General features: G+C 37.2%; 3 protein-coding genes across 14 annotated transcripts in view; all 3 read right to left on the reverse strand.

The window, feature by feature from the left end:
- lipe (lipase, hormone-sensitive) overlaps window positions 1-17,042 on the reverse strand; it is a 38,173-nt gene extending 21,131 nt beyond the window's left edge. Inside the window, exons 1-9 of one of the 5 annotated variants that reach the window (XM_015372910.1) lie at window positions 16,925-17,037; window positions 10,202-10,242; window positions 6,383-6,624; window positions 3,653-3,937; window positions 3,159-3,249; window positions 2,765-2,791; window positions 1,130-1,275; window positions 721-906; window positions 36-188 (exon numbers count right to left, since the gene is read on the reverse strand). In XM_015372910.1, the coding sequence (XP_015228396.1) occupies window positions 36-188; window positions 721-906; window positions 1,130-1,275; window positions 2,765-2,791; window positions 3,159-3,249; window positions 3,653-3,937; window positions 6,383-6,624; window positions 10,202-10,229 (1,158 nt within the window). In that variant the 5' untranslated portion in view covers window positions 10,230-10,242; window positions 16,925-17,037. Of the gene's footprint in view, window positions 1-35; window positions 189-720; window positions 907-1,129; window positions 1,276-2,764; window positions 2,792-3,158; window positions 3,250-3,652; window positions 3,938-6,382; window positions 6,625-10,201; window positions 10,243-16,515; window positions 16,571-16,924 lie in introns of all 5 variants that reach the window. The other 4 variants (XM_015372911.1, XM_015372906.1, XM_015372907.1 and 1 more) reach the window with 4 other exon arrangements.
- A 785-nt stretch (window positions 17,043-17,827) lies between these two features.
- Window positions 17,828-21,917, reverse strand: cd79a (CD79a molecule). Its single transcript, XM_015372880.1, has 5 exons — window positions 21,806-21,917; window positions 20,276-20,599; window positions 19,583-19,698; window positions 19,377-19,439; window positions 17,828-18,347 (listed from the first exon to the last, which is right to left on the reverse strand). The coding sequence occupies exons 1-5, from the start codon at window positions 21,843-21,845 to the stop codon at window positions 18,222-18,224; spliced, it is 669 nt and encodes a 222-aa protein (XP_015228366.1). The 5' UTR covers window positions 21,846-21,917; the 3' UTR covers window positions 17,828-18,221.
- Window positions 21,918-26,329: 4,412 nt separating this feature from the next.
- Window positions 26,330-27,159, reverse strand: part of arhgef1 (Rho guanine nucleotide exchange factor 1) — a 62,634-nt gene continuing 61,804 nt past the window's right edge. For all 8 annotated transcript variants that reach the window (XM_015372896.1, XM_015372893.1, XM_015372890.1 and 5 more), the window contains one exon: window positions 26,330-26,826. The gene's annotated coding sequence lies outside the window, so the exon portion shown is untranslated. The remainder of the gene's footprint in view (window positions 26,827-27,159) is intronic.

The following is a 27,159-nucleotide window of genomic DNA, read 5'->3' on the forward strand; positions in this document are numbered from 1 at the left end:
TTATTATTAAAGTGTTTGCAGCAGCATCACCTCACCTCATGGGATTTTGAGGTCTGGGCCACAAAGCCTCCCCCATGGAAGTGGATCAAAATGCAGGGAGAAGAAGGGAGGCGCTTGGTCTTCAACCCCAGGGATAGAGAAATAGCACCTCCCTCAGATCGACACAGAGATAGCAGGGTTTCACTGTCCTAGAGAGAAAAAGCCATAAGATTAACATTTTTTTTCCCCTTCTAAACATCATGGTTTTCTTCATAATCTTTGCCCAACACAAATAAAGTGTATGCATAATGTATGTGCTGCACACAAAGTTAAGTTTCTGAGCTGATGTTTTTGCTACTAGAGTTTTCAGCAGTGCTCCTCAGAGAGCCGGATTAGCTGGTTGCTCTGAAGCAGCCCGTTGCCAACCTATCCTGTGCCAGCAGAACTGCACAATAATTCTCATTTATCTACAGGAACAAACATCTTGGACGGCTGTAGACTTGGATTCTTTGAAAATAAAACAATACAGTCACGTTAGGGCATTATCACTAGCTTAGGATGTTTGCTAAAAGTATTTCTTGGTTTAAACGCAGTGAACAAAAAGGAAGATCAAAATTGAAAGGAGGCTGGATGTCGCCTGAATTCATTAAAATGATAAGTGGTAAAAATGACTGTAAAATTTCAACCAAAGAGAAATTTGGCTTAAGGATTAACAGGGTAGTTAAATACTGACTTAAGTACCTGTCCTTCACGCAACTCATAAGATATGAGTCTCATCTGAACAGGAGCAGTGCCGATGTGCGCAGAAGGTGGCTTTATCGTTACCGACGTTCTGTGGTTGGCAGCTAGAGGAAGATCGAAGGCCACAGGAGGAACAGAGAGCGCTCTGTTCACCTTGACTTGAGTAGAGGTCATACTGGCAAGACTCTGGAGGAGGAAGCAACAGCAAATACAGACCAATAAAGACGGGTAACGGGAGAGAAACTGGATGAATAAATCATAAATAACCAAAGATCCAATTCATTTCTTCCATTGTTAATTATGCCCTCTAGGCAAAAACACAGAGACAGAAATGTGATATCTCATGTGGATTACAGATGCCTTAGCATGTGAACATGTGTGTAATAAGAAATATTAGCAGAATACCCACCGACAGAACCTCCGTCTCTGTGATGTTCCAGAAGGCCTTCCAGAAATGAACATCCAGGTTCTGAGTGATCCGTTCGAACTCTGCCCCTCTCAGCTCCGGGTCTATGGCGTACTTCCCAGAGGTAAAAAAAGAGCTGGCTGCCACACCTGGGAAAAGGACGAAGGCGAACACATGGGGAACATAGATGGATGAGTTCATGTGAAGCACAGAGCAGGACCAGAATAATGAAAGGGGTCAAATATGTAGGAGCAAAAACAAAGGGAATAAACCAAAAACACAGAAATATGCAGGAAGAGTGACTGATAATGTAAGAAGAAACGTTAACAAAAAAGTAACTAGGACTCAACAAACATCAGAAATAGAGAAAACAAAGAGCTGTTGCGCCTAATTTAGTGAAATGTATCATTGTGGCAGAAATAAAAAATAAAACTCTTGTTCCAACGCCAGCTTGTAAAAAAATGTCTCCTAATGCTTGGAGTTAATGTGATGTTTACTGTGGGTCATTTAAGAAAGGATAGGGATATACAGTACAGGTACATCTCAACATCTCATCAGTTTTAGTGATTCAGTATAAAAATCTATTTCTGCTATAGGAGCTTTGAATGAATTTTTCAATTTACCATGGGATGAACTATTCTTGAATTTAATTATTAACATTTAAAGACCTGAATATTGTGTAAAACCTGTAAGATTAGATTTTTAAAACATGAACTTTAGTTTATGGCCTTCACAACCACCACCCTCCATATAAAGAGGGCAAGAGGTCACTGCTAAAGAAAACAGTACTTCTTATTGCCGCTTTCCAGGATATTTAGTGTTGAGAGGAAGAAAAAAGTGTAGCAGAAAGTAAAAAAGAGTAACCACAGCATTGAGAGAATTAGAAAAGCAAAATCAACTGAACACCTTAAAGAAGATCATAAGCTAATAGCTCACAGAGCCAGGTTATCCGCTGCTGTTTGCTGTGTTTCATTTAACAGCACTCTTCAGAGCACTTTATTTTAATTTCCCACAAGCTGTATTAAGAAGTCGATACGGTTATTAGTACCACTACCTGTGTTAATGATCATATCACTGTTTTTAAACAAACATATTTACCATGAACGTGCAGAAAACCTAGCTTTGCTAAGAGAAAGTTAGGAGACCCCAAAATAGAGATGAGTTTAAAGCTCTGTTACATCCTTTACATCCCAGCATCAGGCTGATCACCTCCCCAAAGCAGAAATTAATGGAGCAACCAGAGTGGAAATACTCTACACTCATTTTAAAAATGTAGAGTTTAGTAACCAGAAAGCTAAAAATGGGGGGAATAAAGAGTTATATCATTAATCGGTATATCATTAATATTATTGTTAGAAATTAATTCCCATTAGTTTTTGGATTGTTTACTAAATTATTTTCTTAATTCATCAAGTTTAACCTGTAGATTTTATTAAGATTATAAGCATTTCTTTCAAAGTAAAATGCAAAAACATCTAATGTTAAAGTTAAGGGAATAAAAATGTTTAGGATAACAGAAAGTTTGGTCTAAAAAGAAAAAAAACAAGAACATAAGAAATACAACTCAAGAGTAATGTGAAGGTCTTTCAACTCAATAAAGAGGTAAACAATGAAAAGGTTCTAATACAGTACACTCACCATATGGTGCAATACTTCCTGCGTCCACTGGGATGCAGCAGAGAGCACAAGAAACCATCAGAGTAGGACTTTTCCCTTTTTAATTACTCATGGGTGTGTTTATATATATATATATATATATATATATATATATATATATATATATATATATATCACAAGGTTGTTCAGTCTCTGCTCTGTATTTAAAAGTTTAAAACAGTTTGAAATATACAAGAAACACTCCAGCAAGCCCTTAAGATTGCAAAAGGATGAAAGAGCATCTAAAATTTGAACACACAACATCAAAAAGGTACACGGTCTGGGAGCAAAGCAGGAAAGCAGAAGTGATGTGAGGATGAATGAGGAGGGTGCTAGAATGAGAGCAATGTGGATTGGATGATGAGGCAATGCTAACCTATTCCTGACTGGTGGCGCTTATAGTTTTCTCCAAACGCCACAAGGCCGATAGCGATGGTCTGAAGACAAGGTCGGATGGCTGGAGTGAACTGGAGAGAGAAAGCAATAAAAGAAAAACAAACAAGGAGTTTATATTGTATTCACACATCAGTAAAAGAACAGCTAGCATTGAGTTTGGCTGCAAGAATACAGATAAACTTTATCTTTTTTCCTTAAGTTATTTTTGCTACCTGTTCAGTAAGGTTATAGTAGGCTTAAATAAGTACAGAAGCAACCACCTGTTTTTTTTAGCTCTCAAGACATCCGGATTATTGATGTTTATTCATTTATAATTCATGTTAATATCCTTACATCAGAATCAAAAATGAAGTTTTTTTAACATTGCTTTAATGTGGATACAGAATAAAACAGTGTTATCACCATAATTCCTATCCTTCCCATTTCCCATCACTTCTTTTTCTAGTTGACAACATGCATTTGACCTCATCTCACCTGAAAGCCCAGGCAGCGCCCATAGAAACATCCTTTGTGCATGGAGGCATATTCCCGCACAAAACTCTCACTGAGTCCACTCTCATCTTGGAAGAACAGGTTGCCATGGCCGTTGTCGTGGAGCATTCGCTGGGCCAGGTAAAGCAGGGCCCGCAGCTGACAGAGCGCGCTGCAGTAAGCTTCCATCTCCCCGGCGTTGTGGGCTACACGAAAGAAGATGCTGCGGCGGTTGGCTGTTATGTAGCGCCCCTTGTGGATGATGTGGAGAAGACAGCAACGCACAACCTGAAAATAAGTATGACAGGCAGGTGAAAACTTTAGGGACTATTTACAAAAATACTTTGGATAATTAGAGATGCACCAATCAGGTTTTTTCAGATCCAATCAGATACCGATATCTGGGATGAGCATATCAGCAGATATTCAATACCGACCTGATTAGACTATTGAATGAATGAACCATACACCCTGTCATGTGAGAGAAGGCTTTAGCATTGACATTACCAACAAACATATGAATGTACTTTATATTATTTACCAACAAATAAGCAGCAAAAAGAAAGAACAGCTCTATAGCCCCAATTATACTAACTTTTTGAAACAGTGGTGATAACGGTCTGAGCACGGTAACCAAGATAACTGCTGAATATAAATGGAACGAAACTGATCTGGATTGTGCCAGACACAACGGCTAAATCTATTACTAGTTCAACAGTAGGGCTCGGCACGGTTCATCTGTGGCTCTGTTCTATGACAAATCACTTCACCTGTTCACAACACAAACTTCTACTCAGCTTATTAAAAATAAATGGCATCAAAAGAGCGTGGTGTGACATGGGATGATGCAGAGACTGAGGCTCTCATTGAAATTTGGGCGCAGGACGCTATCCAGGCAATGAATTTCTAAATGCTATGGTTGCAAGCATTTTTTTGTTTGCATAATTCCTGCCTTCAGAGCTGTAATATCATGGACCTTCAATAGGAGGCAACAAACCGTTAGCGTGATGTGTAAATTGGGGTAAGAACCAAGCTTGACATGAATAACTGATCCAAGTCGGTCCGAAAACGGCATTAATCAGTTTCAGTGGAGTACTGTAAATGGGGCACATGTTAAGTGTGTTGGATTGGATCCCCAATATCCAATATCAAATCACAGATATCCAATCCAGATAATTAGCCAATATGAGAGCAGATATCTGATCAGGTATCGGATCGGTGCATCTCTACTTAAAATATCAGAAAAAAAGCTTAATCTCACATAATCAAAAACTATGTTTTGGTGTGTCAATAATAATAAAAAAGGCCATTGAGAAAGAATAACCTTTTGCCTCATGCCGGTTAAGATTCTCAGTAATCCGGGTCATAGTCATTCCAAAAAAGTAAGAAAAAAATCCACTGGACTTTGTTTCCAAGTTAGAAGACATTTAGCTTCCAATGCAGAAGCTTTTTCAATAAAAAATGACAGAAATAGCGTTGAGTTTGAAGCCTTAAAGAGTTAGCCAAAAACAAAGCCTGGTTTTGGCTTAGAAAATATGCAAACTGAACCAGACGAACGGGTCCGCCCCTTAGAAATAGGTCATTTGGATTCTTTGGTAGCCTGCAGTACCCAATACCTGTCTATGTCTTTAAAAGGGGATCGTCAGAGGGAATCGTTGGCCTGCCTGCACAGGCGAGGTGTTCTGCTCCCCTGTAGGGGTGTGGGGGTTGCGATGATAGTGGGAAGCAATCAATTCCATTGATGCATTTTAGGTTTTTGAAAGGTGAAACCTGAGTTCACCTTCTCTGTTCTTTTTTAACTTTTTATTTAAAGTTTTTTTTTACTATTTTGGAATAAGCTTTTGCCACCAAATCAATTGAACTTGGCCAGTCTAACACATGAATATGATATCAACCAATGAACTACATCTCTAGCTGTTTGTTAAACATCGTCGTCATGCTCGTAAGAGAACCACTGCCTCACTTAAAGTCTTTTAAAACAGGCTTCTTAATGGTATGCCTTGTGTTTATCTCCAACTTTACTCTTCCATCTGAGTTGTAGAGATCTTCAGCTCCTCAAGAGTTCCCTTGGGTCTCCTTTAGGTGAAAAGCTAAGCCTTCCCAATTTTTATTTTTGAGTAACTTAATTTCCTGTTAGATCATCAACAGCCTTGTCTTTAAAGTGCTTTTAAATTACAGAATTAGACTATTCATTAATTACACTGCTGTTAAGAAACAGTGGTTTGCAGTTGTAAGAGAAATCATAAAAATAAAAAAAAAATCAAACACTGTTGCGAGCACATGGGAACGTGTTAAGAAAAGCAGCAGGAGAAACACAAAGATCAGAGGGATCATTAATGTTGAAATCATGGGGTTGGAAAAAAGGGGAGCATACATTTTGCTTCCACATTTAGTGCCCCGACTGAAGGTCATGATGTTTTATTGACGAGTGTCCAAGATTAAAATACATCGGATACAGTATTCGTGGGCATATTTGCCGTTGGAGGATTTATCTCCCCCAATTTGAAACATAAAAATCAATCTCTCCAACAAATGTGCCGACCTTGAAACAAAGCAATACCAAGTCAGAGATGTAACAGTCAGTGTTTCTCACCAGGGGAGGGAATATTGATATGAATCTACTGTAGTGGTAAAGATTTTTATCCCCCCAGCTGCACCAAGTTGGAGATATGAAAAAACGAATTTAAGATTTGAATCCTGCAGACAAAAAACCTTTGAAGCACGGCGTCTTACCTTCACCAACGAGCGGTAGCCATTAGCGGGTATGTGTGGGTCAAAGTCGAAATGGTGATAAACGGCAGCGAAGCCAGAAATAACTGGTTCCAGACTGCGAGCGTGTTCCTGGATCAGCTTCATGGTTGCCACCAGCCGTCGGACTGCATCCCCCTGGGTCCCCTTGGCCCCGGCCGAGAAGAAAGTGACATTTTCTTCACACACGCTGTACAGGGCCGCAAACACCGCCTGGGTGTCCATCACTGAGAAAGTACATAAAAAGGCAGATTATAAATACAGTTCTCAATCTATGACACTGTGCGAAACTTTTAATTCAGTTCCCATACATCTATAAGGAGTTTATTCCTTCTCTCCTCCATTTTAGGAAACAGACCCATTTTGTGACATAACAGGATATAAAAACATGAATGAAAAAACTTAAATTGCAAAAGTTTCTGTAGAGGTTAAAAAATAGCTCATTAGCTTGGTCTTGCAAGAACTGCAGGAGAACATCCAAGAAAAACAATGAGCCTAGAGGGACGTCACTGGAATTATTCAACAAAAGGTTCTTAGTCTGGATAACTAAGCCCCTATAGCCTGGTGCACAGAGACTCCTGGGCTGAAATGTGTTAAACAAGGCTTGAAATTAAACGATGTAAACCCAGGCTAAGCAGCTGAAATCCCCACAAGATCTGCATGGAACAGGAGGAGAAAGCAAAAGCCCTCCACTAACAGGTCGCTGCTGAGAACAGATTGGTTAAAGAAAAAAAACGGGGAAAAAAAAAAACGAAACATGCTAACATGCTCAGGCAAGACTCCCGCACAGCTTGGTTTGTTTATCCAGTAGGCTCATATCTCTATGCTAACAGAAGATACAGTGATACAGCACTGTCTGTCACTGTTGGACCGTGTACCTCTGTGAGTCATCTGAGGATGCCTGTTCCCATGACAACAATGGGAACTAGCTCTTTGTTACTGTATCGATGATTGGCATGCAAGAGACGGAGTGAGACATGAGTGAAGGCACCATTTCCATAACAAAGTCAGATCTCAGAGGAGAAACATGTTCTGCATCAATTTGATGAATAACTTGAAGTTAAAAGTTGTAGACGGACATAGGAATAGTTAAACAACAAAGCTGATGGCTAGCTGTTAGTGCTAAAAAACAAAATATACAGTTTTTAATGTAACCGCTGTCTTGCGTTTACCATCAAGAGCTACAAACCCGAATACATTTGAAAAGGTAAAGCAGTGAAGTAATAAAATATTTGAAGTAGAAAAAAAGAACACAGTATATATATCAGAATCAGACATACTTTTATAATCCCAGAGGGAATACACATATAGGCTGATTAATTTGGGGAGAAAAGCTAAATTCTTCTAGTAGAGTAAAATATTGTCCTTAGGTTCACAGGAAAAATGTAACTATAAAGGTCACTATCGTTTAGTAATGAAATTCACTATTTCAGTTTGCTTAGAAGTCAAATCCCCCTGACACCTGGAACAGGAAATTAATCAAAAAAACAATTTCTCAAAACAGGAGGCTCATTTCCGTTTTTCTCCAGGCAGCTTTTTGATACATTTCCAGAAAACCAACAAAAAAATAAAAATACTGTCACTATCAGCCCGACCAGCTGAAGGAAACATTCAACAGCTTATTTATTCCATTTGGCTGGAAATAAAAGCCAATTTTCTGATTTAATAACATGAAAAATAAAAGAAAATCTGTAAATAACCCCAGGCTCAGAAAACATTCTACCAAGCCTTGGAATCTGTAAATGTATCTGGTCTGACTGCAGACAAGTGTCATCTTGAAACGTTTTCAGCGACTGCTGTTGCTCATTGTTGCGGAAAAACATTGAGCTGACTATTCAGAAGCTTTTCCAGGACATTAAGCTGCTGTCTTTAGAATACAAAGCTGTCGATGTGTAAAAGGTCCTTGATATAGTACGATTAAAGTTTACTCTAATTGCTTAGAAGTGGTTGCACAGCAGTTTCTGAAGCAAAAGTATAAAGTCTAAATGTGTATCTCACACCATTCTCTGCAGATGCCAGATGAGTCGAAAACAGTCCAGCAAACAGACGTTTCTGTTTTCAAGAATAACAGAGCCATGGCTATAGCTGTTATCAGTGTCTCTGCCAAAAGTGTCAAAATGGCCCAAATCTAAACTGAGAAGTAGCAAAAAAAAGCTAAGTTAACAAAGAGGCAATAAATATTTCAGGGGGCATCCTAAGGGAATTTGATTTGATTTTCCTTTTCGGCTGAATTATTTGTTAAGGTTTTAAAGCTTTCTAGGAGTTTAGATGACAACTCTTCTAAAGGGAGTTTTAAGTAGTGGGAATATGAAGTTTTCCTCTTGTACACAAAAATAGAATTCAACTTACCTTAGCATCAATTTTTATTGGTTCGTTTCAAACTCACTTCCCATGTGAAATGACTTCTTTATGTAACAAGTTCATTCAGTGATTTCATGCCAACCTTCTTAACTACAGAGGCCCTATTGAGCCCAAAGCTTAAACCAAGTTAAACCTCAATCTAACCAAAGCTCAATGTAAGATCTCAGAGGTCACTGTGGTTTGAGTCATTAAATGTTTCTCCTCTACTTTGGTCGACACATCATGGGTCAATTTGCCTTTAAATGTCAACTCCTACATTTTCTTTTAGTGGTCCCTAACTTAAAAATAAAGCTTACTAAAACAGAGCTGAGCCACGCAGGAGTGAAATAAATGTACATATTTTGCCTAAAAAAGTCTGACAGATAGAGACACAGCTGGGGTGGGATGTCTTGTAGTCTCTACTGACTCACTCTAGTGTTATGCAAGCATTAGTCATATGAATTCATTACAGGGATCAATGACTGAATCCTATAACACTCTTGGTAGTTCAGTAGCTTAACAACAAACACACATGCATGGTTCTAAGAGTGCTGCTCTACCTCAGAACTTTAGCAGAGGCCGGGGGTTTATAGTGCTAAATGCATATTGGACAAATAATGTAAACAGCACAATTGTTTATATCAGCAAAATTTGCCAAGAACATCTATAGAAAGGCTATTGCATTTTCAGCAGGGTTGTCTTTGTGGATACAGTGACTTGTCCAATCAAAGAGTTGCCCCAATGTCACCACTGAAGTCAAACAGGCTTGGGCTCGCAGCCAAAATACAAATTACATATTTTAATTAAAGCAGGGGGATGCAGCTCTCTCATCACCTCTCTCCTCTGAGGATGGCCTGATGTTGACAGAGTAAGCCAGGGATGAACTTTACAAACCCAGACCAGCATAAGCGGTTCAGAAACTTAATAACAATGAAGTCTGCAGACATTACATCCCTATCTAACTTCTGCAAGCATATCACATGCAAATACTATGCAAATGGAAAACCGTTTAGGTGAGCTGCTACCATCTCACCAGAATGCAAAACACATCATAATCTTTTTTTTTGACAAGAGGTGAAGCCTCAGGCCACAACAGCTGTCAACCTATTCTCATATAGCAGAAGAAAAACATGACTCACCTCTTGGCCTTTTCAACTCTTTGGAGCCTTTTGAGCAATGAAGGAGGTCTGCTAATGAATACTGTTTGCTTTTGTGCTTTAATGACAGAAGTAGTCACTATAAGCCCACAAGTGCAACTAATAAGTTGTACCTGGTCTCTCCACATTAAAGATGAATGACAGTGGGCATTAATAAGACATGCACAACAACTAACACCAGCTACATTACTCACAATGGCTTCTAAGGGGCAAAAAGAGAGCTTACTACTGACATAGAACACAAATGATGGGTATGCATTAAAAGAAAAAAAATGCACAGCAGGAAAAATTGGTTAGAAATGTTTACCAGCGTCTGAGTTCAATGCTTTGTCCATGTCAGCCTCCTCTCTTCCATGAGAGCAATGAAAGCATGAGGAAAAAGAAAAGAAAAGGTAAGGAAGTTTTTTTTTTGTGGTTGTCTAGACCTGTTGCTTCTTCACTGCGTGAGTCATGGGTTCTCTGTAACATCTGTATGACAGCATGCCATATTTCTACTTGGAATCAACCAGATGTCCTACCCTATACTCTCTTAATCCCGCCCATCTACATTTAAATACACAGGATGCCTAGCAACAACTCCATTCCAGTGAACCGTCTCCCCTGTGACAGAGGGCTATACTGCCATTGGCCGGTGAGCTTGCAACACCCTGTGAACTTTAACTCAGTTGGCAAAACCCCAACAGTAGGAAAGATACAGCAGATATGAAACAAAAACAGTTTCAAATGTTTTTCTTAGATTTATATCATATTTTTAAAAGGTTACTAAGAGTAACAAGTGTAACCCAGAGGGAGTTGAATCACCAGGCAATGACCAGGCAAAAGTAGTCCTAACCTTTGATTGTTTTCACATTTTGTTGCATTTCTACCACATACAGTCTGTTATTAAAATGACACACGATAGGCTAAGACAGAGGATTTCAACCTGGAGAGACTTAAACACAGAAAAGCTGCAGTTACAAAAGTATTATTCAGTTCATTTATACAAGTAAACAATCATATTCTTCAAAATGTTTCTATCTAAGGAAAAGCAGCTGATTGTATGGAATCAAGGACTCTTTGCATTCCCTCGCACTGAGCATGCATGTAGCGACAGCGGAGAGGAAAACTCCAGCAGAACCAGGCTCAGTGTGAGCGACCTTCTGCAGAGGCCGACTGGGACTCAAGAACATGGAAGCAAATAATGACATAGGGTGGATTCCCAGCATTTAAAGGTCAATGCAAAAAGTTCTGAGATGCTCTAATAATGCTCTAATTTTTGGACACTATTTCAACTTTTGTTTTTGTAATTTGAGGTCAAAAGTTTTTTAATACTGCATTTTTTTAATCATCACATAAGAGCCCCTTTTTACTTTACATTTTATTTAGTATTGTCTGTTTTTGCTTTATTTCTTGTTTGGTTGCTGAGATCTTGTTAAAGGTCTAATACTGACACCAAAAGACATGATGTGGCAGTATCATTTGTGAAAAGCTTTGAGCTGGTTAAACTAAAATGTTTTAAATCTGAATGAGTATATCAGCACAATTTTATGCACTCTATTGTTTTTAAGGTAATTTAAACATATCGTGATATATATCGTGAATAGCGATTACAGCCCAAATATATCGTGATTTTCTATTTTCTTCATATCCAGCCCTATAATGTCATAAATGAAATAAGTTATTTGGCCGTCGGGCCCCGGCAGAAAACTCTGATGCTGTCAATTAACATTTGCCTGGATGAGTAAAATAGAAAAGCATTAGAGCAGTTTTCCCTCTGGGCCCGGACACTGGTCGTGGAATAAGCCAGTGGATGAGTTGGACTGAGAAAAGTCTGAGAATGAGGGAGGAGATTGGCTAGGAGGTGGGTAAAAGTTCACTAGGCCAGGAGCTAAATGAAGGGGATCTTGAAAGATGGTTGGCTTTTGAGAAGGTACACCCGAGCTGATTGGCTGGAGCTGAACGAGGGACATCGCAGGTAGTTCAGTTGAAGCTGCTAAGAGTCTTCCAGACTGAATTTGTGCTTAAGCTTCATTTAGAAGAAAAGCACTGTTCAACCATTTAAGTTTGATGTGTTCCCAACATTGGTTAGGTTACATTAAAATGTAACTTTTTAAACTACAAGCAAAATTCTGCATGTGACAGATAGCTAATAATGTACATCGAGCCACTATGAGTGCTAGACCTGTAACTTCAATGCTTATCCACCCTGAAAGTAGATGGCAAAACTGTACTGTCACAAAATGAATCAGTCAACATGTGTTTTGAAAACTGATGGCAAATGACTTTAGACAAGATTGAGGAGGTCAGCTTGCAAAGGTTTAAGAAAGGTAGAGAGGGTTGCAGCTAGCTTGAAGATCCATGCATGCAAGTAGAAGTAAACACTTTTTCACACAGTGGTTACCATAAAATCCTGTAACAATGGACTCTGGGCAAGCAAGCTCTCAAAACCTGAAAGCAAATTTAGAGTTTTGGTAAAATCATTCAGTCCTAGACAGCTCTACAAGAAATCTGTGTACGCTGTTTATTAGCAAGAAAACAAACAGAAAACGTGGATACTGAGATGATTAGTCTCTTAATGCAGAACAATCCTGGTGTCTGCTCTCCAGCTGAGTAACAACCCTATACATACAACACAGGGCATTAGAATGGTCTAGTCAAAGTACACACCTAAATAGCATGAGGAATCTATAGAAAGACTCACAGCCTGGTGATTCTTTATCAAGTCTTCAACATCATTAACCGTTTGGGCTATTATGGGCTACTTAGCTCCGGTCCACCACATAAAATCTAATATAAAACAATATGTGTGGTTTTAATGTGACCAAATATGAAAATGTTCAAGTTGAGAAAAGACTTACCTTTGTTGTATAAATATAACTAAATCCAAAAAAAAGCTTTGAAACAAGAGGTGAACAAAAAGGAAGCCAGAGTAAAAAAAAAAGATGCAAACAAGTCAGTTAAAGTCAGAGAAAACCCAAGAACAAGTCAGCTGTAAATATCGTAGCTTAAAAGATCATCATAAGAGCATTACCTTTTTCCCATCTGTACCTTTCTTGTTTCAATCGATAATCATCTAATTGTATAATATTGTATATTATATAACAGTGCCCATATTAGATGTTGAGTTTGACTCTTATAGAACCTCTGACCAAATAATTCTTTATAATTTTAGAACAAAATTAGTAGCATGTGCCAACTGTTGGGAAATATGAATGTGCACACAGCAAACACATGGAGCCTTAAAAAAAAAAAAAAAAAAGAACTTTGAAGATATTCCGAGGAGAATTTTCCAGTGGAAAACATGATCTCGGTGTAGACTTTTTGGCTGATACAACAGCTGACTGTTCCATAACTCGAAGGAGGGAGATGTGACCTCTCAACCAGAAACAAAAATGAACAAACAACACCATGACACCAAAGAAACACAGTGTTTTCTTAGTACAGTTATTATTACCAAACACATCAAAGGAATTTTTCATAATAAATAATAATAATAAACAATAAATGGCAAAGAGAGTTGCTGTGTTGACTTACTGTAAGAGTACACTGTCCAACTGTAAAACTAAATTCTTAATAAGACTGCAAAATAAGCTTTAGCTGCTACTATATGGGTTAAAAAAGATTTAGAAAGTTTAAAAAAAAAAAGCTTTGTAATTTTTGAACACTTTGGAAAAGTAAAAAAAAAAAGAAAAGAAATTTGTGCAGGCCATAAAAGACTTTGGTTAAAAGACCCTTTGTATCCTGTAGGCACCAATGATGCTCTTCGAGCATCTCAATAAATGTTGATATCACTGAAGATCAAATTTTGGTTTGCCAATTCTAAAAGTAAATAATTTATTTTCATTTTCCAGAATAAGAAAATCATTGGACTGTTGAGGGTTGTGCGGGCTACGTTTAAATGTGCAGCTCTGGCAACAACATGTGCAGCATAGCAACCTTGAGATGTTCCCGCTCACTGAGAAACTGCAATATGGCAATGCTGCTGCAAAGTGCAAGGTGACTGGAACACATTTGAAAACTGTTGAGGAGAAATCAAGATCTTCGTGATATCTAAATTTCACTGAAGTTCTCATTTCAGTTTGTCGGTTCTAAAAGTACGATCCACATTGTAACGAAAAGATTCCCTTCCAGCATTAATTTGGACACAAGACAAAAGAAGCATTTTTTTTTTTACTTGATATGATCATGGAGACATCTGCTGAGTTAACGGTTGTCCACCCTCGACAGGGAAGGTAAGAAAATGCCCTTTTCACAGGGTTGTGTGTGTGTGTTAATCAATGGAAGTTTGAGTGGCGTGAAAAATGTGCAGAAGGGACTGGAATATTCGCTGCCCTGGTGGAATTGTGAAGCAAAGCCCAATGAAGAGTTTGCAGGAGCTTCACAAACTCTGGACCGCGGCTGGGGATCAAAGCTTCCAGGGGCCACCACACAAAGACCAATCAGACTCTTCCACTAAAGCCATTGCAGTTCTTGTATTTAGTCTTTGGGCAAATTAGAAAATAGATTAGACTGGTCTGTTGGTCAGACATCCGAAGTTCTATTTGGGACTAAGCATAATTGGGAGATTAATTTGGAAAGTGAGGTCCCAGTAACCATGATGTTTAAGGAAGTTTCTACAATCAATGATGATTTGGAGAGCTCTGCCATCTTTGTAGTGATCCAGTTTTAAGACCGAGTATCTTGTGGGGACTCATTACATGAAGGCTGTTAACTGTTACTGTCATTTTTATTGCTTTCATTTTATTAACACATATGAAAAGATTTCTGTCTAAAGCAGCTAGGCAGCAGTTCTTACTTTTGATCATCCTAGCTTTGTATTATTCTTGATACGCAAAAAATATTTTGGCAGCTTGAATTTAAGGCCAGGGGCCCTGCTCAGCTGACCGCTATCCTCTTTAGAGGTGGACCTGTGAGATATGAACAGAGTTTGAATCACCTGGAAGCAGAAGGAAGTGTCTAAAAGCCGGGGCTTGGTAGTGTCCTATACAATAGCCCTGCATGCACCAACAGTGGCAACAACAGGAAACCAGTAACAATGAGCCTGCACACCCCAACGACAAAGTAAATATAGGGCTTAGTTCAATGGTCATCTAAAGGAAAAGAAGCCACATTTAAAAAAAATATATAAATAGGGTTTTATTCAGTTAAAATATACACATTAGGCACCTTATGTAACAAAAAAAATTAGGTGAAAATTGGAAATCTCATTACATGGGCTTTAAACTTAAGCTTTAAATTTTCCAAGTTTAAAGATGTTTCACTTCCAATCCAGGAAGCTTTTTCGGTTAAAAATGTCTGATAAAGACAAAGCAGTTAGGAAAATGACAGATCCTATGAAAAAAACATGCAAATATCATCACTGCTATCTAGCACAGTATTCACACTAAAGGCCAATTTATGCTTCTGACACATAGCCTCTGCAACCGTCGAATTTGTCTCAGTGCGCGACCATGCCCTCTGCGCAGAGATTTGGCACCCATTGTTGCGCGCCTCAAAAAGATCCTGACTACACGTTGGATGGTCACAAACCTGCGCAGACCTCAAACTGAAGAGCACAGACAAAAAGCAGCTGTGATTGGTCCTTGGTATGCCTTTCCGGCTGTCTGTGTGGTCGTCCTTCTCGATTCGGTGCCGGGGCACACCATTTTTTTAATACCGAGGAACAACTACAATGGACAACCTGCACATCCTCCTAACAGAACCTGTTCCTCTTCGATGTCTAGCAACTCTAGATCCATCTCCGTGACCGTGATTTATTGCGCGCCATCGTTGCCGGAGCCGCCAAAGTTCTCACGAGTTCTAAAATAGGTTCTCCCTAGCGCTGCGGTGGAAAACTGCTGTGCGTCCCTAGAAATTCCAGACCGACGTTGCAGAAGCATACCAGCAAAACTGGTTCACGAACAGACCCAAGAAACATTTGATGTGTGCAGTTGCAGAAGTCTAGTCTGCCCTTTAGCCCAACTTAAATCCCACTAAATGATGGTGTTGAATCACTATGGACTACATAACCAATCACTGCAAAGTTTATCTTAGAAGCATAAATAGATTTTCCTATTATTTAAGAGTTTTCCAAATCTGAACAAGGTTTTTTGAACTTTGTGTTTTTATTTAGCATGTAGTGAAAAATTGGAGTATGAAGTATAATTTGCCCTTAATGTGTTTAAGCTATCCTGAGAGTTTAATGATTGAGTTTATTGATCTTACATTGGAGATATTTACTCGTTACATCAGCTCAAATAGTTAAAAAGAGAAGAAGGTGCCAAAGGAAGAAAAAGGTGCAAGGATGGGATATATACCATACAGTCCATCCACATATGACAGCATTTTTTATGGCAGGATTATTATACAGGGTTATTTTCACAGGGTATTTACATGTTATTTTGGCTTTTGATTGATTGATGACAAGGTAAAAACATGATACAGGTCTTTTTAGCAGGCTTGCAGTTTCCTGACTAAAGTCTGATGCCATCCTACAGGAGGCTCATTAATCGTGAGTCAACCCCCTCTGGTGTCATACCGACAGATCACCATTTATTGTCTTAACAGATTTGTCCACAGTGCTTAGGAGAACACATAAACCCACTCCCTGCCTTAATCTTATCAATCTAGTCTCCTCCCCTTTAAGTTATATTGTTTAAATACCTGCTGATCAGGTTGGTGATGTCAGGCTCAGCTGGTGAGACAAGAGGCGGAGGACCTGAAATGTTTTTAATAAATACAAATGAGAGCCCTTAGTTAATAACAGCGATTTCAGGTAAAAAGCGCAGCGTTGTTACATGTTACTGTCAGGTTATGAACGCTGATAACTACAGACATGGCGAGGAGGGAGGATGTCGGAGCCTAAACAGTCAATGTGTGACACCTTTGCTTGTTATTGACACTACAGCGAGACTGATGTTACAAATCCAGCGGTGCTACCCTACAACGGCTAACCTAGCTGCTATATGTTAGCTGGAAGGGGGGCATGTTCCGTTAGCAGGGGGGGGGACTAAAGGATAAATGCCAGGGGGCGAGGCTGGCACAGCAGGAAAAAAACAAAAAACAAACTTACCAACAGGACCTTCTTTGAATTTAGATGAGCGTCTTCCATTCATAACTCTCTCCAGCCTGCCAGTCCCTCCGCCCTTCTTACTCGACGCCATCTTCGCCCACTGTTTATGCACCGCCTCTCATATCTCGTCCTCATATCCTCATACCTACCTGCAGCTAAGAGGCCCCGCCCACAACCATAGGTGGAGCCAATGAAATGCACGCTCTTCTGTCCAGTAGCCAATCAAAACTCTCATAGGAAATATGTTTATGTTCCCTTCAACACTGATATTTATTTTATGTAGATTAGATATATTTTATTTTTTCAATGCAGTCTTGAGGCAATTTAATAGCATTTCTTTATTATTTGTCTTAAGACATATATGCATTTCTATAAACGTTACAGAAAACCGCAAAACATTTATGGTGATTAAGGCATTAAAGCTGCAATAACTGAATATATATATATATATATATATATATATATATATATATATATATATATATATATATATATATATATTTTGCAGGGGAGGATTTGAATACATTTAAAAATGAATGCCATCAGTATACATCTCGTCTGTATAAATTTGGAGTACACAATTTAGAGAAAAAAACAAAAAAAACATAGAATTTAAATTTTTGAGTCAATTTTAACCTGCTTGTTTTGCTTGATTTGAAATTATTATACATATATATACAGAGATTATAATTAAGGAAACTCTTTACCAGGAGTAATAAGCACCTATAAGCCAATCCTTTAATTTAAATGTTTTTTTAACTGTTTAGGGGTTTCCTGTGGATTTTAAGATTTTGTCCATTTGTTTTCATTGTTCACCGTTATCAGAATCAATTTTTTGACTTTATTTTCTCTGTGATATGAAAATGAATTTATAACAAATTAAGCTAAAGCTCAGAACAAAAAAAAAAAGAAAAGAAAATGAAGAAACACAAAGAATATAATAAATTGCAATGACAACAGTGTGTTAGAAAGCTTACATTTTTAAATCTGGAATGCCTTAAATTAAATGAAAAACTTGAAACCCATTGTTAAATTTGCTATGTACAGTTATCATTCGATTGGTATTACTGGAATCCTTGCTACAATCCTGATTGTGATAAGACTGTTTCGTCAACAGTTGTCATAATCTCTAATGGCTGAAAGTAGTTAGGCAATATGAGTCTTAGAGGCTAAAACATAACTGCTATGTTCAAAACGCTGTGCTGCAATCAAACAACCCATTGTATGGCATAATCCAATCACATTTCCCACAAATCCAGAAATAGATTCCCTGCTTCCACCCTTCGTCTGCTTTCATTCATGGTTTCTCCAGAACGATTTCTTCCTTTTCTTCCATAGCATTGCACACATCCTGGTACTGGCCCTGTGACTGGGAGCGTTCAATCTGATCATATGTTGTGCAGCAGTCGTCCAGATTCAGCCCCTGATGCACATAAAATACATATATATCATACTATAGTGCATGATAACAAGTTGATTTTACTATGGTGCTCATTTATCCTGTAAAGGCCTACAGTTTCTTACAAAAGCATTTCTCTTATTTATTTAATACTTGTTGTAGTAAACTGATATTTGAAACTATTTTATTAGGGGTTTTATATGGTACACTGACAAAACAGAGCATGTATGTGAAGTAAAGGGAGAAAAGTACAATGTTTTACACATGGACGCTTCTAAAAATGGGCCCATGAAGTCAGGACTACTGTATAACTGGTCATGGTCCATGTATTTATATATATATTTCAAATGATGGATTTTTTTGTTCAATGCCCCCATGAAAAAAAACATCAGCCCCACCCTCTCCCCCCTGGTAAATGTGCTTGTATTCAGTCCCCTTTACACTTATTTCCCTAATTAAATTTCACAAGTTCTGCAGAGGTTAGAAAAATACATGGAAAAAGGAAATCTGGTCATAGGAAACTGGAAATTAAAATTTTCTGGCCTAAATTATAACATTACATCTGGTTAGAGAAACAAAATATAAAGAAGTAACACTGTACATAAGCTATACACAAACATGTGAGTATCAGTATCAAGCAGTGAAGCTGGTTAGAGTTGATGAAAAGTAAAATCTTTGGATATAGATCACTCTCCGACAAACAACAGCCTGGACTGGATAAAACTGCAATGGATTGGATAAGAACAAACTCTACTGATGTGTTAAACAGTTTGATCAGGACACAAGTCCATTCAAGAATCTGTGTCAAGAATTAAACAAAATCTTTTCATCCAGTTTCACAGAGTTTGAGTAATCATGAAAAGTAATTTTCTAACTGTTTGAAGTTACGTGAGACATATGAAATTATATTTATTTGTGGAAAAAAAAAAAAATTGAAACAAAACCTCTGTAACATTTTTCTTGCATTTGCACGTTGTTCTACCTGTTAAAGATGTTTGTTTGCAAATAAAGTGACATAATCATATATACATAAATACATTCAATTATATTTACCTGATATATGTTCTCCTCTTCTTGTTTCATTTTTTTCATCTCCAGTCTATGTAGGCTCTGTGACTGTGTTAAAGAGAGGCAGAGAAAATGGTTAACAGAAATCTGAGAAATAGGTAACTGATTTGAAAAAAAATGGGTGACATCCATTTCTGTAACAACATCATATAAGAAGGGTTGGGTGAATCCAAGCAATGTGACTTTCTGACCTGGAGCAAAAGAGAGGCTGAAGGAATGATAACACACAGCAGCAGCAAGACTCCTTCAACTGTCAGGATCTTGTTTTTGGTGCTCTCACTGAGGTTTATGGTCTTCTCCATAGGCTCTAACCAGACAGGAAGAGGTTAACATATAATAATTGTTGGTCTATAAACAGGATATTGTGCTTTATTGGCACAAGTAAATGCAAGCAGGACAAAAACAGAAGCACTATAATAACTTTATCGACTGCAAAAGACATTTATTGCAAACAACTACTATTTTTAATAGAAATAACTCAATCTAATGTGCAATCTGTAGCTTTATTAGATAAGATATACATGTTTCATGCATAACTTGGTTACAGCTTTAAAATATCCAACACCTAATTATGAAATTAGAATGAAATATGCTCCTATGTATGCTCACAAGACTTGCTTTATTACTGTTTGGTGCTTTTTATGTGAATAATAAACAGTGTGTAATTAGATCATTCTTATGCAATAAAGATGAGCTTCACTGTGGTATGTAGAAATACTGCCCCCACACAAATCTTGAATAGACTAAGGTTAACAGGATTTGGGGCTTAAGATGTGTAAGCGGTACTTAGTGCTCACTTGATTCCACACACATACACACTTAGTGGCATTCCTGATTGGCTTGCCGTGCAATGTGCACCCTCACCCACCCAGTCCCATACTCACTGGAGATCCGCAAGTAGGTGCCGTGCGTCATGACTTTGCCTTCGTAAAGAGAGCACTGGTAAAACCCAGTATCTGTCATCCGTGCTCGCTTTAAGGTTAGCCTGCTGCACTGTATGCCTTCGGACTCAGTGTTGTTTTGAAACACACGTTCATTTAGGGGCACCCTGGCATTCTGAGAGGATGCATCGCTCTTCACCCAAAATACATCTTTAGATTCGCTTTGGTAGCAGCATTTCAGCTTAGCAGTTTCAAACTCCTTGGCTATCTCTGAGGGTTTGTCTGCTTCTAATTTAACTGATATAGCTGTGGCAGCAGAGATGCCACCTGTGAAAGAAGAAAAAAAAAAAGGGAATTATAATGATACTATTTTTTTGTTCAGTCTCAGCTTCTACCTTAAAAGAAAAAGGACATTAAAAAGAACTTAAAAAGTTTTTAAACAACAGCATTTCTGGCACTGAATAGATAAACTTGATGACGGTCGGTCCAGACATTATTCTTCACAATACTTCTCTTTGATTTAAAGTTGACTGAAAAGAGGGACACATAAAGAAGTGAATATTAGCAGGAAATTTGGCTCAAATTATTTTACATATTTTAAAATGGAAAGCAAAGCCACAAAGCCATCAAGAGTAAGAAGAGAAACCAACAAGAGAGGCAACAGTATATAAATTATTATAAATGATGTAACAATTACAAAACACTTTGTAGCATATAAATAGCATATATATATATATATATATATATATATATATATATATATATATATATATATATATATGTATATATAGTGTATTTTGCACAACTGCATGTTCAAGAGGCAACTAGTATTAAGCAATAATGTTTTCAGAGGAAGTAATGAATCTATGTAAGGGTTCTATGAATAAACTGAAATAGTGTGAAATATTAGGGGAGGATTTAAATACATTTTTAATGAATGTCATCATTATACGTCTCGTCTGTATAAATTTGGAGTAGACAACTTAAAGAAAAATAAAAGAGAATAGAATTTCAATTGTTGAGTCAATTGTGATCTGCTTGTTTTGCTTGATTTAAAATTATTATAAATATATAAACCAGGAGTAATAAGCACTTATAAGCCAATCCTTTAGTTTAAATGTTTTTAACTGTTTAGGGTTTTCCTGTGGATTTTAAGATTTTATCCATTTGTTTTCATTGTTCACCGTTCATTGTTCAGAATACTTTTTATGACTTTATTTTCTCTGTGATATAAAAATGAATTTATGACAAATTAAAGCTGAGAACAAAAAAAAAAGAAAGAAAATGAATAAAAACATTGCATCCAAACAGCGGAGCCATCTGTTCTGACAGGAAATGTGGTTCATTGAAGCAGAAGTAAAAGGAACTGTTACAAAAATATATAGAATTCAGATTCTCTTAAACTCAGCATATAATATGAAATATAACATCTAAAAAAATATTTTATATACTTTGCATTTAAAATACGTTTTCCTTTCTTATCAAAATCTAAAATATTCAACATTATTCACAAATACATGTCATATAACTCACCCATCAAACTGCAGAAAAGCAAGAACAGAAACACTCTCATGATTTATCTAATATAATAGATGATTAAAAGACGAATTGCGTTCCGGCGAATGTCTCCTCAAGTCCTCAAAAGGTTCCTTTTTCTAATGAAAACGGGCTGTTCAGCTGGACTGGATCAGGATTCATGCTTGAAGAGTTTCAGCCATCCCACATTTGCATTAACATTAGGCCTGAACACATTTAAAAAAACAGTTTATTCATAAACAGACATAAAAAATGATGTGGATGATGCAAACATGGTTAAAAGTAACTTGGCTTGTTTAAAGCTTTTTTTACTTTTTACAGAAAAATTATCTTATTAGCAGCTTCCAAAATGATTCAAATTTACAGTAACTTTAAAATGCTGAACATTCCCCATTGTCATTGTTCACAAAGGAAACAGACACTGCATGCGGAATAACAAGGGAAACCTTTGTTTCTGTCACAAGAGTTCCAGGTAAAGCATGTTCATCAGCAGACAGCACCTCTATGAAAGCAGTTTATGTAGTTTTCTGGGCCTGAGCACACCGCTATGTCGGGTTTAAATAAAAATGGCATGTTAGTTGTTCTGAGACAGACCACAAATTCCACTACATTAAAAATGCAAAGAAGGTTCTGCTTGTGTAATGACCCCTCTCCCCCTCCAACTTATTGTACTTTTCTTTAAATAAATGTTCATTTCAATAACTTGTGGTATGCACATTATCATATGAGGTTCAGAGCCTGCGATACAACAAGCTCTTTTCAACTTTGGTTATTTCAATCAGTGTTATAGATCATGCACAAATAGCTGAATGGAAACTTATATGTTTGAAAGTATTCACACCCTCCTGCCCTGTACAAGACATTTTAAACTTTTACATCCGTTTTCAAGCTGTCAAAGTGGAAGGACACTTGCATGTTTACCGGTATATGTTTATAGATTTATGTATTTATTTTTACATATAATCCAAGTAGTTTTAGAGCCTAGAGCCAATTAGAATACCATGATCGCAAGCTAAGAGGGCGTGAAGACATAAATGTTTCTGCAACTGAGGCAGCACAACACCATAAAACAGGGTTGGTTCAAATTCTAACAAAAATATGTGGGAGATTGATAGTGAGACAGAAAACATCAAATCATGGCTGCTAATGATGGTTCTAGTAGCTTCTAGAAACATACAGCAGGTAATATGTTCTCCTTCAGACCTAAACCTTCAGAGAGAGATTAAAACAGACGAGGAACATTGCCAGAATTAAAGAACAAATTTCACAAGATCTAGATAAACTTATCCATTCTTTTTTTCTTTAGTTACATTTATTACTGCAACAGCAACTTTAGAGATCTGCAACAAAAAATCTACCTGTGAGAGAAGAGACTTAAAAATAATTCTATTATTTAAATGGCTGAATGGCTTAGTACCACAAAACATTAAAGACTTACCATCTTCATCTCAACCTTCCATACTTGTTTCAGTTTACTTTGCATCTCCAGAACCAAACATGGAGAAATAAACTTTCAGATTTTATGGAAGGTTAAATTTGGCACCAACTTGCAGAAAACAGTAAAACACTAAATTCTTTTAAATTAAGCTGAAGAGCCACCTGTTTAGAGCCGCCTCTGACTAGCAGTCTGCAAATATATCCGGGTGAAAATATATTTTACACATTGACGATCTCCTTATAAGTATCTAGGTGATGGTTTTTATGATTTTTATGATTGATACTTGATTGATGTTTTTACTGAATATTTGTTTTGATGTTTTTATGATATTACTTTGCTGCTGAAATGTGTTATACACATAAATATTTACTTACCCCACATTATGGCCTCACTTTGGTGTATTTCATAGATGGATTATGATGCATTTTGAACAAAAATTAGATTTCAAGAATATTAGAGCTCAGTAAGGACCAGGTGATTTCCCTCTATCCTGGTATGTAAAGCCCATCAATTGAAATCCTGTATTATCCGATGAAGAGCATTTGTTTCTTCAGTAGCCTCACATTTAACACTCATTTTTTAAATAGTGTTCAAAGTATTAAAAATAACAAGATGTTTTATTTATTTCCCCAATTTATTTTTAAAAAACAACAACAAAAAATCCAAAAACACAAACGTACCACAATTTTCCTTAGGTGTACATCTTTTAAGAGCCTCTTACAGCATAAAAATTTATACCAAATACACAATATAGTTCTTGTTTACATTTTTCTTTATAAGATCAGAAAGATGGAAGGAGCAGTGTCTTTGCTTAAACAGGGCTCTGGTTGGCTGTGGGCTCAAGTTATGAGGAATTAATGGATGCAAACAAAACGGGAAGAAGCTGTAAGCTAAATGTCATCAACATAAATATGAATTAGGGGTGTCAATCTTAAGTTAACATAATGGAATGATATCTTACTGCTTATGAACTTTTAAATCAGCTGTTTTTGTTTTTAGTTACAAGCCCTTTAAGAAGCAAACAATGTAATGGTCAGAAGAAGGCACCACTCTATAACACTTTATACAGAGTATATTGAATATATAAGAACAAGCATCAATGGGGAGACACAGGGAGAAAAGTCTGCAACCGTTGTGAACTAATAAAGCCTGAAAGCATCACTAGTGCTTTCTGAATTTGGATTTTCACCAAGCCCTCACATCTCATCTCGAAGTCAATCTGCCAAACTTAGAAGAGTAAAATGATGGCAAAACTGTCCTGTTTAAATCGTTTGCATGTTTGTTAAATCTACTGGTGCGTCGACAAGCTGCAGACAATCCTCCCTTTTTTTAATACCAACAGGAAATGCATAGCACATTATCAGAACAGCTTTGTTAAAAAGGAGTGAAAAAAAAAACAAAAAAAAAAACAGTTACAATGTCCCCTGACCTATTTCATAAGTACATTAAATGAAATGCATAACTTTTGGTAAAACTATGCAATTGGAAAAAGGTACATGAAGACAAAGAAGCAAGTGCCTTCAAACTATTTGATTGCATACAATTTAAAGAGGAAGACAAAAGGAAAAAATAAACATCTTGATTCTGTTTTTTGTTGCACTGATGTGACTAAATGTTGTAAATACATTGAGGTTCAGTAGCTTCAGAAGGTAGGATCTGTTGTAGAAACACCAAAGTGAATGCATATCGGGAATTGAACATGATTACAGCATTCGTGATTATAAAGCAACACTGGAATAAGACAACTGTTTTCTTTTCTCTAAGCATTAAAATGTCATTTGTGACACAGTGTAGTTTGAAAATGTTTTTTCTTTCTCTGCAGCTCCAATACATATTCAGTAATAGATGTTTTAACAGCGTTTGGTCTCTAGGTGCTCTGAGCAGGGGGCTGCAGCAGAGCTTACATTGAGTTTTCTCTTGCATCCCTTAACCTAAACGCACCTGGACTGATTGGTTGGTTAACGTAAGCAGGAGGCCCGTAAAGTCTGCTGGAATTTAGTGATCAGCTTGAATAACCCTGAACATATTTAATCTAATACCTACCAGTAAATGCATCTATATATCAATAAACAGATTTTTATTGAAAGCCATCTCTTTTAAATGTGCTTCGATGTGTCTTTGGTCCTGCATCAATTATGCCACTACTAAGGAACTATACTACAACAATTATAATTACAATCAACTGCTGAGTAAAATACAAAGGCAGGAAAGCTTTGATACAAATATCGCTAGTTGGGACCTCATCACTAACATATGCATCTAGTCTCATATAATACAAATCTTAAACCCAACTGATGTCCTGGATCATAAGTTGCAAAACTCTCTCTAGAGGAGATTGATGCTGCAAAAAACGGTGCATTTGTGAACAAGTCTGAAATTCTGGGCACGCTGTGTGTGTTCAAATTTCATCAGCACGAATCCTTAAAAACTCAGGTTCTCCCATCGGTCTTCTCATGGCCTTCTATTCCAAGCTATTCAAAGCAAACATAAAAAAACAAACTCCAAACCTTCTTCTTTAGGCCTATGTGTTTTCTCTCCCTCCACCTTTGATGTGCATTACGTATCCCAGGATTACTTCTTTAGCCTTGTCCAACTTTATGCGTGCCGCTCTCGCCTCGTTCTGACCCAATGTTGTAATAATATCTGTAAGATGAGGCAACCTGCTGACCTAAAAACCCCTCAGAGGAATAAATAAAAGCCGTACATACAAACGCGTCTCCATCATCAACAGCATGATTGCCTATAGCGCCGCTTTTCATAAATGTTTTACAGAGAATAAGAGAAAAGAAAAAAATATCCAACATTTCGTTATTAAAAACCTTGTAACACACATACACACACCGTCTTTCATGCATCTTTCCAATAATGAGGTCTGCTGACATGAAACCTAAATGATTAAAAAGAAAACACACTGAAACTGAGTTTAAATAAGAAATTTGGCGATCAGAGTGTGTTTTTAAGTTTTTTTAAGGGAGGAAAAAAGTGCATCTCTGTTGTACTTTGGCATAGACTAGAAATAATACATTCTGGCAGTACTTTTTAAAGAAAAAACCTACATTGCTACATTAGGGTCTCTTTTTTTCCACAGCATTGACATTCTTGGCATTAATGTCAACTGTGCTCCAGCATACATGTCTCAGGTGTGCGTATGTGTGTTACAGCAGAAAGACTACATTTTTTATTAGGCAGCATGTCTCTCACACCAAAATATTGCTTCATTACTTTTGTCACTTTCCAGCAAAAACAACCTCCTACTCAAAAGCAAGATATTTCTCTCCCCCCCAATCGGTTCCATCCTTTTGTTTCAAACATGCAGCCAGACAGACACACGCACACCAATGCACACACCTCCCACGCTCCATCACTGAACTACTGCACTGTGCACAAAGCAATTACACTCCTCTGGAAGGCAGGAAACTTCCTGCTTTGGCAGCAAACAGCGCTGATACAAAGATATAGAAGTGGCAGCTTGGATCCAGGCATGATGTTTTTGTTTTTTTGTTTGTTTTTTGAGTGGGAGTGAAAGTTCCAGGAAAGCCTCGGAAAGTCACTTTGCTCCAAACAACAGCCAGAAGAAAACCTGAACGGAAAGAAAGATCAGAGGAAATGTCTTTGTAATAGATGATAATAATGGTTACGGGAGAGATAACATTTAGTAGCTTTAGCTACACTGAAAACACATTTTTCTTTTCTTTTTTTAAATCCTAAATTTCAAGGATTTACTTTCTACTCAGGATGATTATAAAAAATTAACAGATTGTGACTTACAGGGCTTAAACAGGAATGAGTAACTGTAATTTAATGCTATTTTAATGCTCTTAGAAATCATTTTAATGTCATCAAGAAGTATATATCTATTTATCTATAGATAGATACATACATACATAAATACATATACATATATATGTACATA

The sequence above is a fragment of the Cyprinodon variegatus genome, unplaced genomic scaffold (genome assembly GCF_000732505.1).
Source record: "Cyprinodon variegatus isolate N-32 unplaced genomic scaffold, C_variegatus-1.0 Scaffold77, whole genome shotgun sequence".
Taxonomy (NCBI): domain Eukaryota; kingdom Metazoa; phylum Chordata; class Actinopteri; order Cyprinodontiformes; family Cyprinodontidae; genus Cyprinodon; species Cyprinodon variegatus.

Excerpts from the sequence above, each read along its gene's own strand:
- cd79a (XM_015372880.1), bottom strand. The coding sequence starts at position 21,845 with ATGAGAGTGTTTCTGTTCTTGCTTTTCTGCAGTTTGATGG. Across the intron at positions 19,699-20,275 it reads CACCTACTTGCGGATCTCCA|AGCCTATGGAGAAGACCATA; the intron begins GTGAGTATGGGA and ends CTGTCTGGTTAG. Across the intron at positions 19,440-19,582 it reads CAGCCTCTCTTTTGCTCCAG|TCACAGAGCCTACATAGACT; the intron begins GTCAGAAAGTCA and ends TCTTTAACACAG.